The sequence below is a fragment of the Ceratotherium simum genome, chromosome 7 (genome assembly GCF_057802395.1).
Source record: "Ceratotherium simum simum isolate JZ-2026a chromosome 7, ASM5780239v1, whole genome shotgun sequence".
In the NCBI taxonomy this organism is placed as follows: domain Eukaryota; kingdom Metazoa; phylum Chordata; class Mammalia; order Perissodactyla; family Rhinocerotidae; genus Ceratotherium; species Ceratotherium simum.
This window is the reverse complement of record NC_141906.1, coordinates 11987389-12000635: the sequence shown is the minus strand read 5'-3', so window position 1 is coordinate 12000635 and position 13247 is coordinate 11987389. Positions and strand designations below refer to the sequence as shown.

Below are 13247 nucleotides of genomic sequence, written 5' to 3'. Positions count from 1 at the left end.
CATACAAAATTTTGCCCTCAGTGCCAAAGGCCTCACAACAGTCAGGAGGCAGCATGGGTTCCCCCTTGGCCCTGGCACCTTAGGTGTTTACAAGAAGACAGGGTGGGAGAGATTATGTTAGGATTGGTGGGGATAAAAAGACTATTTGAAAAAAAAGAACAACTCTAGGTACTGCCATTTCTTACTTAAATCCCAACTTTATTTCATCTCAATAGAAAGTGGACACAAACTGTCACCTACCTACTCTATAGAATTAAGGACTACATTTTAAAAATGTTTTCCTCATCCATAAAATGAAAGGGATAATCTAGAACATGCTTTTGCAAAATGTGTTCCTAAGAATTTAAAGAGATGCGCTAGGGAGAAAAAAAGGATTGAGCAGTTAATTAACTTTAGGGTATACTGTACATTATATTCTCTTCTCTCCCCTTGGTGAGGCATAACACATAAGCATATTAAAGCCTCTGAGAAATCCTGCTGCAAAGAAACTCATTTAATTTTGTTCAATCAATAATTGCTCAAACTTAACCACAGAATCCCTCCACCGGCCCCAAACAACATTCTTCCCAACTATGGATAATACCTTGGGAAATGTTGGACTACACTATCTTTAACATCCCCTGTAGGTCTAAATTTGCATAGTTTTATGTTAGAGTATTTTTTAAAAACTTAAAATAACTAAACAAATGTAAAATGTTATTATTAGATCCTGTAATTTCCTATCCCTCCAACATTTTTATTAGGTAGAGGTTCAGTCCTACAATGGACAACCCAACAAACTTACAAGGAAAATGGGAAACTTACAACCATTAACAAAAAGCGTCAAGTCAAAGTACAGTAATTGATATTTTTATTATATAAACTCACCATATGAATCCAATACAGGTTTGAGATCTTTGTATAAAGTAATAACGTTGACAGTTTCACGTACAGTTAGGTCTCTATATTTGTACTGAAAAGCAAAATCACAGAGGAATTTAGTTTAAAACCAATGCACATATTACTGCTAGGTTAATTTTCTTAAAATCTTATTTTCTTAATAGCACTCTTCTTAAAAGTATAATGGTTCTCACTAATCATTAACATTAATTAAAGCCTGAAAGAACCTCAGTAGCTTTTTCTCCTGTCACCTATTCAAATGTTTTACTCACCTCCATTTTAGCCCCTCTTTCCAACTTAAAAGGCCCTCTACCAAATCAAATCTTAATCAGTCTCACAGACTTAGCTTACATCTCTCTCCCTCTTCTTGATGAATCCTTTTCCAGAATTCCCTTTAGCCTGTAATGATTCTCCCTTTCCTTCAAACTTCAACATTTATTGTCAATACCAACTATTTTGCAATTTATCATTTGCTATACGGTATTTTCACACCCACACCTTGTACCACGCCACTCCAGGAAAACTAGAAACCTGGCTTACACACTCTTGGCAGATTGGGAGATCAGGAGATGGGGACTCCCATCCCCATTTGATCACAATACAGTGAAACTCATCAGTTGACAAGCTCCATCCATGCACACAAAGCTTTCAATCACCTTTTAGTGCTTCTCTCTTAAAAAGGAGCAGTCAGCCATTCCAAAAAGAAAGACTCCAAAAAGCACAACAAAGACCAAAACAGAAAAGAAGGAACTAAGAAGTAATGGAAATAATGCAAGGAGCAGAAGAAAACTTCAAAAAGAATTAGCATTAATAACTTCAAAGAAAGAAGAAATGATAGCGTATCCATGAAACAAGAACACTCAGAGAAAAAGGACTCTTGGGCATAAAAAATGTGAGAACAGAAACAAAACATTCAACAGAAGGATTGGAATATAAAGTCAAAGAAATCTCACAAGAGACTAGCACAAAAAGAATGATAGACAATAAGGGAGAAAATACAAGAAATTTAGGGAATAAATCCAGGAGATCTACTCAAAGGCATTTCTTCAGCATTTCTTGCCCTCTTCTAACCTGAAGCACCAATTTTTCCATGCTATGGGATCAGTACTATTAGCACACAAACATATTCTTATTTCTCCCATCTTATTCACACAAACAAACACGTTTCTGCCCTCCCTTCTCCCTCCAGCTAGTCACACTTCTCTCAGTTCCCCTTTATAGCAAAAACTCCTGCAAGGAGCTGCCTACATTTGCTGTCTTTGACTGCTCTCTTCCTATTCTCTTTAAGCCTTTTTATTATGGAACATTTCAAACATATCCAAAAGCAGACGGAATAGTTTAATGCATCCTACACCCAGCTTCAACAATAATCAACTCATAGCCAATCTATAACCTCATTCCTCCTGTATTATTCTGAAGCAAATCATAACATCATATCCTATCACCCATAAATATTTTAGTATTTGTCTTTAAAAGATAATTAAAAAAAAAAAAAACCCACAATACCATTATCACACTAAAGTAATCACTATTTCCTTAATATCATCAAATATGCAGTTTTCTGTCATATTTTTTTTAGTTTGTTTGAATCGAGACCCAAATAAAGTCCACACACTGCAATTTGTTAAAATGTCTTTTAAAGGTCTCTTTTAATCCATAGATTCTCTCTCCCACCCCTCTTTCTTGATAACAGCTTTATTGAAATATAATTCACATACCACATAATTCACAAATTTAAAGTGAATTACATTAGGTTCAATGGTTTTTTACATTCCAAGTTGTGCAACCACCACCACAATCAATTTTAGAACATTTTCATACTCTTAAAAGAAACTTGTACTCTTTAGCAACCACACCCTCATTCCACTTGCTCCTCACCCCCCATTCACCCTAGACAACCACTAATCTACTCTCTTCTTCTGTTGATTTGCCTATTCTGGACATTTCATATAAATGGAATCATATAATTTGTGGTCATTTATTACTAGCTTCTTTCACTTAGCATGTTTTCAAGGTACGTCCATGTTGTAGCATGTTATCAGTACTTCATTCCTTTTATGGCTGAATAATATGCCATTATTATTAAATATACCACATTTTATTTATCTACTCATCAGGAGATGGGCCCATTTCTACTTTTACCCCTTAGAATTAATTTGTTGTAGAAATCAGTTCATTTGCCCTATAGAGGCTCCTATGGTTTGGATTTTAATTGCATCCCCTTGGTGTAGTTTAATATATATGCTCCTATGCCCTCTGTCTTTCCTGTGAATTAGTAGTTGGATCCAGAAATTGTTATTTTTTCATGATTTTTTCTAAATTTTACTCCCCTCCCGGCCCCCAGCAAGATCATTTCACAGACACTTTTACAGGTGCTTTTACATCAGGGAGCACATGGTATCTGGGTATCTCTCTGCGATGTCAGCAACCACTGATGCTCAACGCCTAGACCCATTCTCTTCAAACCCATTCCAATCAGGCCTTTGCACGTCAAGGTCACCAATAACTGCCACATGGCTATATGCAATGGCCAATTCTCAGTCTTCATCTTACTTAACCTATCAGCAGCATCTGACCAAGTTGACTCCTTTCTCTTAAAACATGTTCTTCACTTGATTTCCAGGACACCACTGCTTGTTTTCCTCCTCTGTAGCTGCTCCTTCTGTCTCTTTGCTGGTTCTTTTACTTCTAACCTCTTAATGTTATTGAGCCCCAGGGTTCAGTCCTTGGTCCTCTTCTCTAAACTCACCCCTTTGGTGATCTCCCTCATGGCTTTAAATACCATTTATAGGCTAATAACTCCCAAATTAAAAAATTCCAGTCTGACAAAGTTGACTTCAAGATAAAAAAGGTAATGAGAGACAAAGAAGGGCAATATATAATGATAAAAGGGACACTCCACCAAGAAGACATATCACTTTTAAACATATATGCACCCAATACAGGAGCACCGAGGTACATAAAGTAACTATTAACAAACCTAAAAGGAGATATTAACAACAACACAATAATAGTAGGGGATCTTAACACACCATTCTCATCAATGGACAGATCATCCAGACAGAAAATAAATGAGGAAATAATGGACCTAAATGACAAACTAGATGAGATGGACTTAATAGACATATACAGAGCACTCCACCCAAACACAGCAGATTACACATTCTTCTCAAGCACGCATGGAACATTCTCAGGAATAGAACATATGTTCGGAAATAAGGCATGCTTATATAAATTTAAGAAGACTGAAACCAGAACAAGCATCTTTTTAGACCATAATGCCATGAAGTTAGAAATCAACTACAAGGAAAAAACCGGGAAAGTGACAAAGCTGTGGAGACTCAACAACATGCTACTAAACAAACATCATTGATGAAATTAAAAGAGAAATCAAAGCATATCTGGAGACAAATGAAAAATGAAAATACACTGTACCAACTCATATGAGATGCAGCAAAAGCAGTCCTGAGAGGGAAAGTCATAGCAATACAGACCCACCTTAACAAATAAGAAAAGGCCCAGATAAGCAACCTCAAACTACACCTAACATAATTAGAAAAAGAAGAACAAACAAAGCCTGAAGTCAGCAGAAGGAGGGAAACAATAAAAATCAGAGCAGAAATAAATGAAATTGAAATTAAAAAAAAAAACAGTAGAAAGGATCAATGAAACAAAGAGCTGGTTCTTTGAGAAGATAAACAAAATTGACAAACCCTTAGCCAGACTCACCAAGAAAAAAAGAGAGAAGGCTCAAAGAAATAAAATTAGAAATGAAAAAGGAGAAATTACAACAGATACCACAGCAATACAAAAGATTATAAGAGAATACTATGAAAAACTATATTCCAACAAATTGGACAATATAGAAGAAATGGATAAATTCCTAGACTAATACAATCTCCCAAAACTGAATCAAGAAGAAAAAGAGAACCTGAATAGACCAATCACAAGTAAAGAGATTGAAACAGTAATCAGAAACCTCCCAAAAAATAAAAGTCCAGGACCAGATGGCTTCTCTGGAGAATTTTACTAAACATTCAAAGAAGACTTAATATCTATCCTTCTCAAACTATTCCAAAAAATAAAGGAAGATGCAACACTTCCCAACACATTCTATGAGGCCAACATCACCCTGATACCAAAGCCAGGCAAAGACAACACTAACAAGGAAAACTACAGACCAATATCCCTGATGAACATAGATGCAAAAATCCTCAACAAAATATTGGCAAACCTAATACAGCAACACATTAAAAAGATCATATACCATGATCAAGTGGGATTTATACCAGGGACACAGGGATGGTTCAACATCCGCAAATCAATCAATGTGATACACCACATTAACAAAACGAGGAATAAAAACCATATGATCATCTCAATAGATGCAGAGAAGGCTTTTGACAAGATCCAACATCCATTTATGATAAAAACTCTCAACAAAATGAGTATAGAAGGAAAGTACCTTAACATAATAAAGGCCATATATGACAAACCCACAGCCAACATCATACTCAATGGGGAAAAACTGAAAGCCATTCCTCCGAAAACAGGAACAAGACAAGGGTGCCCACTCTCGCCACTCTTATTCAACACAGTACTGGAGGTTCTGGCCAGAGCAATTAGGCAAGAAAAAGGAATAAAAGGAATCCCAATAGGCAACGAAGAAGTGAAACTCCCACTGTCTGCAGATGACATGATCTTATATATAGAAAACCCTAAAGAATCCACTGGAAAACTATTAGAAATAATCAACAACTACAGCCAAGTGGCAGGGTACAAAATCAACTTACAGAAATCAGTTGCATTTCTATATACCAACAATGAACTAACAGAAAGAAAACTCAAGAAGACAATCCCATTTACAATTGCAACAAAAAGAATAAAATATCTAGGAGTAAATTTAACCAAGGAAGTGAAAGTCCAATACAATGAAAACTATAAGACATTATTGAGTGAAATCAATGATGACATAAAGAAATGGAAAAATATTCCATGCACTTTGATTGGAAGAATAAACATAGTTAAAATGTCCATACTACCTAAAGCAATCTACAGATTCAATGCAATCCCAATCAGAATACCAAGGACATTCTTCACAGAAATAGAACAAAGAATACTAACACTCATATGGGGCAACAAAAGACTCTGTATAGCTAAAGCAATCCTGAAAAAGAAGTACAAGACTGGAGGCATCACAATCCCTGACTTCAAAACATACTACAAAGCGATAGTAATTAAAACAGCATGGTACTGGTACAAAAACAGACACACAGATCAATGGAACAGAATTGAAAGTCCAGAAATAAAACCTCAGATCTACGGGCAGCTAATCTTTGACAAAGGAGCTAAGGACATAGAGTGGAGAAAGGAAAGTCTCTTCAATAAATGGTGCTGGGAAAACTGGACAGCCACTTGCAAAAGAAAGAAAGTAGACCACCTTCTTTTGCCATACACAGAAATTAACTCAAAATGGATCAAAGACCTGAAGGTGAGACCTGAAACTATAAAACTCCTGGAGGAAAATATGGATAGTACACTACTCGCCATCAGCCGTAAAGGGATCTTCTTGAATTCCATGTCTACTCAGACAATGGAAACAAAAGAAAAAATAAACAAGTGGGACTTCATCAGATTAAAGAGCTTCTACGAGGCAAATGGAACCAGGATAAAAATGAATAGGGAACCCAACAGCTGGGAAAAAATATTTGCAAACCATATATCTGACAAAGGATTAATCTCCATAATATATAAAGAACTCACACAACTGAACAACAAAAAAAACAAACAACCCAATCAAAAAATGGGCAGAGGAAATGAACAGACACTTCGCCAAAGAAGATATACAGATGGCCAATAGGCAGATGAAAAGATGCTCAACATCACTAGTCATCAGGGAAATGCAAATCAAAACGACACTAAGATATCACCTTACACCTGTTAGACTGGCTATAATCACCAAGACAAAAAGCAACAAATGCCGGAGAGGCTGTGGAGAAATGGGAACCCTAATCCACTGCTGGTGGGAATGCAAACTGGTGCAGCCTCTATGGAAAACAGTATGGAGATTCCTCAAAAAATTAAAAATAGAAATACCTTATGATCCAGCTATCCCACTACTGGGAATCTACCCAACGAACCTGAAATCAACAATCCAAAGAGGCTTATGCACTCCTATGTTCATCGCAGCATTATTCACTATAGCCAAGACATGGAAGCAACCCAAGTGTCCCTCGACTGATGACTGGATAAAGAAGATGTGGTATATGTATACCATGGAATACTACTCAGCCATAAAGAAAGACAAAATCGTCCCATTTGCAACAACATGGATGGACCTGGAGGGTATTATGTTAAGTGAAATAAGCCAGAAAGAGAAAGACAAACAGTGCATGATTTCACTCATATGTGGAAGATAAACCAAAACACACACAAATAGAACTGTTTGGTGGTACCAGGGGCTAGGGGGGTGTGGGGTGGGCACAAAGGGTGGAGGAATGCACTTATATGGTGACTGATAAACAATAATGTACAACAAAAATTTCACAATAAAAAAAAATTCCAGTCTGAAGCTCTTTCATGAATTCCAGACATATATATCCAATTGCCAATTTGATATCTCCACTTGGATATCTCAGAATGTCAGATGTCTCAGAATTTAACATGATCAAAACTGAACTCCTAGGGGCTGGCCTGGTGGCATAGTGATTAAGTTCATGCGCTCCGCTTTGGTGGCTTGGGGTTTGCGGACCTACGCAGTGCTCATCAAACCATGCTGAGGTGGCATCCCACATACAAAAAATAGAGGAAGACTGGCATAGATGTTAGCTCAGGGCCACTCTTCCTCAAGCAAAAAGAGGAAGATTGGCAACAGATGTTAGCTCAAGGCCAATCTTCCTCACCAGTATATGTATAAAACATCAAGTCACAAAGAAAATCATAAAAAAAAACTGAACTCCTTATCTTCCCCCAAATCTACTCCTCCTATAGTCTTCCTCATCTACATCCTTCCAGCTGTTCAGGCCAAAAATCTTGAAGTTATCCTTGATGCCTCTCTTCCCTTCACATCCACAGTGAAAATCTTGTTAGGTCTACCTTCAAAAATATCCAGAATCTGATCACTTCTCACTACCTCCATAGCTACAATCCTGGTCTAAGCCACCATCACCTCTTACCTGGATTATTGCAACTGCCTCTTTATAGGTGTCTCTGCCTCTTCTCTTAACCTCCTACAGTCTACTCTCAACACAGCAGCTAGAGCAATACTGTTAACAGTTAAAACAGATCGACGGCTTTCCATTATACTCCAAGTAAATGCCACAGTCCTTACAATGGCCTGCAAGACCCTCCAAAATCTCCCATAGCTTTATTTACCACTACTTTCTCCCTTGCTCACTCCAGTCCAGCCACCTTAGCGTCCTTTGTTGTTCCTCTATCATGCATGACAAGCTTCTGTCTCAGAGCCTTTGCACTTGTTTTTCTTTCTTCCTGGAATGTTCTTACTCTGGATTGTTCCAGTTTGCTTCCTCACCTCTTTTGGGTCTCTGCTCAAAAAGATCTTCTCAGAAAGGCCTTCCTTTACTACTCTATAAAAGTGCAGCCCATCCCATCTTCACCCCCAGCACTCTCTATTTCCCTCTTCTGCTTTACTTTTCTCCAAAGCACTTATCACCTTCCAACATACTACTTGATGTACTTTTTGAGTTGCCTGTTGCCTTCTATGAGAATTTAAATTCCAGAAATACAGAGAGGCTTTTTGTCTGATTGTTCACTGTTGTATCCCTAGAACTAAAACAGTGGGAGGTGCACAACAATCTTTAACATGTCAGCTCTCTTCTACCTATTTAGTAGTGACTCCACCTCTAGGAATGCTGCAGATAAACTATGTAAGAAAACAGGTAGTTGTCTGGATGAAAACTCTGAAGCAGAAAGTTATTTGTGTAAAGCAAGACAGACGGTATAAATATACCTCTGTTAACTGCTAAAATCATGACAGAGAAGGGTGTGAACTAAAAGTTACATTTAAGTTGGCAGCTAAGATAATGGTAAAAGGAAAAAATTATCTGTAATAATACATAATAAGACATAAGTCAAGGCAAGTGGCCCAGATCACCATGACGGGTGTGGAGATCCCAAAATCAGATGAAGAGTAAAGGACCATCACCCTAGCAATGTATGCAGGGTCCTGGCTAACAGTTTCTACATGGGACCACAGCCAAGTGGAAGGGTAACACCTGAAGCTAGCCCTCTACCAGGGGCGAGAACTCCACAAACTGCTTCTATTATCCTACTTAAAATTCCTACTTTCTATTCACAGGCTGGAGAGAAAAGATGCTGATACTCAGAATTGACATCATCACTTGATATTGGGCCAAGAACCAAAAGATAGGTAGAATGCCCCCTCCCACCTCTTCCCTATCTCCTTTTTTGTTCTTAGGGTAAGAAGAGGCTGGGGAAGGGGGAGCCAGGTGGAAGTATAAAATATCTTCTAAAGATGTCCTGCCTCTGTCTGTTCCTCTAGAGGAAGCTTAGCAAACTTAATTATGGTTTTTAAAATTCAAAACCAATATTTGAATATTTTTGTCCTTATATATAAATACTTGTACATATACATTAAGGAATAAACCTTAATGACTGCTATCAATTTAAAAATAAAAAATAGCATGTAACAGATATTCTACAATTACATATGATGTAAAATAACATAGTGTTTTTAAAAAATGATATATAATGTTACAACATAGACCTGGGTCACAGTCTTCTAGGGCTCCCCAAAACTTCCTCCACAATTAAGGATAACTACTCTATCACAAGAAAATCAAGAAGGCTAGAAGATATGATTAGACAACCAAAAGATGCTTTATTTAGAAAACTGTCACTTTGTCTTTAGAAGTTAGCTGCTTTTCAACCAAAGACTATGTGGCAATTTTATTGGGAAAAAGAAGTATATTTTTCAAAGAAATAAGTTTATATATACTAGTGTGTTTTATTAATATTGAAAATTGCACTGCTGGGTATTTATCCAAAGAACATGAAAACACAAATGTGTAAAGATATATTTACCCCTATGTTCACTGTAGCATTATTCACAATGGCCAAGACTTGGGAACAACCTAAGTGCCCATCAAGGAATGAAAGGATAAAGAAGATGTGGTATATATACACATTGGAAGACTACTCAACTATAAAAAAAGATGAAATCTTGCCATTTGTGACAACATGGATGGACCTTGAGGGTATTATGCTAAGTGCAATAAGTCAGAGGGAGAAAGTCAAATACCCTATGATCTCACTCATAAATAGAAGATAAAAACAACAACACACACACAGAGACAGAGATTAGATTGGTGGTTACCAGGGGGGAAGAGGGGAGGGAGGAAGGCGAAAGGGCTGACTGGGGACATGTGTACCGTGACAGATGGTAATTAGACTTTGGGTGGTGAACATCATGTAGTCCACAAAGAAATCGAAATATAATGATGTACACCTGAAATTTATATAATGTTATAAACCAATGTTACCTCAATAAAAAAAGAAAATTGCTTCAGCTACTTTGATTTCGACCATTCTTGCTTTGACAAAAGCATCCAAAGCTACCCCGCTGGACTGGAGAAGAGTCAACTCCCAACCACGACACAGACATCTTATTCCAAGTAGCTTTAGTAAATTGAAAACCACCACCACCAAAAAAAAAAAACCCACCCAGTCCCGTCTGGTATCAGGTGTCACATCTGAAGTAATTATCAAAATAATCCGCAGCTTTAAAATACAAAATGCCTATCTGCTTTCTAAAAAATGATAAAATACACCAATCTTGAACTGTGAAGATTATAAATTAAGTTAAAAGCAAATAAATTCGCCTTTTAAGAAGCATACAATTAAAGGTAGTGGTTCCTCTCTGCAAACCAAAGCCTCCGAAATGGTAATGGAATTCTATTCACCTCCCCCGAGGGAGCGCGGTGCTGGGCTTCGGGCTTCTCTGGACGTTTTCACACAGTATTTGTCGTGGAGCCCACTCACCCGACCCTTCCTGCCCTCCCGCGGTCGGGTACCGAGCTGTGCGAGGCATACGAAACTGAGGAGGACGCAACCCCCGGGCCCGGGGGGGAAGGGCGAAGACGGACGGACGCCTGCACGGCGACAGGAGTGGAGGGCGACGGCCCCAGACCGAGAATTAAGGACAAGCCCTTCTTGGTGTTTATAGAAACTGAGGCGAAATCTACACTGCCCCACGGACTCCAAACTCTACCCGGCGCGGAGGGAGGGCGGCAGGTGGCAGGCGGCCTCCGCTCTGCGCCTCTGTTGACTGTCGCCGCCCCCTACCTTCCCCGCCCTCGCATCGGGGGTCCCGGACCCGGCGACAGGCCCCTCGGGCCCCGAACGGCACCCGAGCTTGCGGCCCGCCCGGAGGCTCGCGGGGTGGGGCGGGCCGGGGCCCGCGGGCGCGGCAGGGAGCGGCGGGCGCGCCGCGGCCTCACCTTGGACACCATCTTCTTGAGCTGGCTCTCCGACGCCGCCATGGCGGCCGCCTCGCGACTCCCGTCCGCGCAGGCAGAGGGTCAGCCGCTCCCGGGCTGCCCCAGGCCGCCCCGCACAGCCTCACACCCAGTAGCCAGCCCCCCACCCCCCGCCTCTAGCGACAGGAAGTCGGCCGCCACGACATCGCTTCCGCTTCCCTTCCGTCACTTCCGGGAGAAGCGACAAAGGCCGGGCGGGTTCCCACCGGCCGGCTCCTGGGGCGTGGTACTCCGCGGGCGGGTCGGGTCTGATGATGAGGGCGAGCCTGTGCGAGGGTCGGAACGCTGGGCCGCGCTAAGGCCGCAGGTGCTTCCCAGTTGTCCGTAGACTAAGGGAGCAGGTGCAGGGAGGGGAAGCAGTACGAAGGTCTCGCGAGTGAGCTTTCATGACTGATTCATCAAGTGGGCGGGCACTGGACTGGGAGGCCGAAGACTCTTCTGCCACTGACTTGTCCTAGGGATAGAAGCAGGCAAGGGCACTTCCAGCTCGGACTTAGTGTTTTCCAACCCTAAGATGAGAGGCTTGCGGTAGATGATTCCCAGGGTCTCTCTGATGATCAAGTTGTTTTTTGTTTTGTTTTTGTGTTTTTTTAAGCTTAAAAGTTCTTCATACTACATTCACAAGGGCAAAGTGCACAGCTCTCGTTTCACAGGAAGCCAGGCAGTCATTTCTTCTCCAGGAAACCATTCCCCTAAGTCAGAACTTCTCCTCTGCACCCAGGCATGAGTGATAATACAGGCTGCATTCTACCTTGCACTATGTGTGCTAGCCTGTCCACCAACCAAGTCCCAGTCTTTGAGGGCAGGCTCATCCTCATTGCCTCCCACAATGCAAGAGTCAGTACTCGATCTTAACTGAATTTCTACTACCCATGAAAGTTCTTCATGGTAATTTTTTTTTTTTTTTTTGTGAGGAAGATCAGTCCTGAGCTAACATCCATGCTAATCCTCCTCTTTTTGCTGAGGAAGACCGGCTGTGAGCTAACATCTATTGCCAATCTTCCTCCTTTTTTTTTCCCCAAAGCCCCAGTAGATAGTTGTGTGTCATGGTTGCACATCCTTCTAGTTGCTGTACGTGGGATGCGGCCAGAGCATGGCCGGAGAAGCCAGGCGTCTGTGCGCTCCGGGGATCCGAACCCGGCTGCCAATAGTGGAGTGCGCGCACTTAACCGCAAAGCCACGGGGCGGCCCTTCGTGGTCATTTATATTAGTCATTATTATTGCACACACCACCCGTTCTGTTAAATACAGTGTCATTCAATGTGTTGTAAAGCTTGGGTTTGATGATGTGAAGTATGATGATTTGGATGATTTTTGCGTAGCGCTAACAAGGAACAGGCTGTGGAATTCATTCCCTTCTAAACTGGCATCTAAGTGAAGGTCACATACACAAAGAAGGCCTAACAAACCATGTGGAAGTATCATTATACATTGTTGCCCATACACACAAAAAATAAAGCCTATGCCAATAGGCATCACTCTTTTGGATATGGACACCACATGTTAGTTAAGCATACAGCTCCAGTCAAATCAAACTACAGGGCAATCTATCCTTTCACTGCACCTTTTATGTCACTTAAAAGCAATGTGCTTTTCAAACTATTCTTAAAGCCACAGCTTCCTCAGGAGTACCTTCAAGTAGAGCAACTCTGCTTTTATCAATTGGGAGACTGCAGGTAATACATTGTTTAAAAAGTTTTCTTGCTAAAAATAATTTTTAAAAGTTTGAAAACACTTAGCAAAATCTAGTCTCTTCATTTTGCACTTAAGCCACTTAAAATAAATAAATACCCTGGGTACTGTATGAATTATATGAAAGAATCTTTCTCCTCAATCTGAATAATTTCCTTC

General features: G+C 40.2%; 1 protein-coding gene across 2 annotated transcripts in view; it reads right to left on the bottom strand.

The window, feature by feature from the left end:
- TSG101 (tumor susceptibility 101) overlaps positions 1-11516 on the bottom strand; it is a 48757-nt gene extending 37241 nt beyond the window's left edge. For both annotated transcript variants that reach the window (XM_087433116.1, XM_004418501.2), the window contains exons 1-2: positions 11358-11516; positions 868-952 (exon numbers count right to left, since the gene is read on the bottom strand). In XM_087433116.1, coding sequence (XP_087289242.1) covers positions 868-952; positions 11358-11399 — 127 coding nt within the window. In that variant the 5' untranslated portion in view covers positions 11400-11516. The remainder of the gene's footprint in view (positions 1-867; positions 953-11357) is intronic.
- Positions 11517-13247: the final 1731 nt, after the last annotated feature.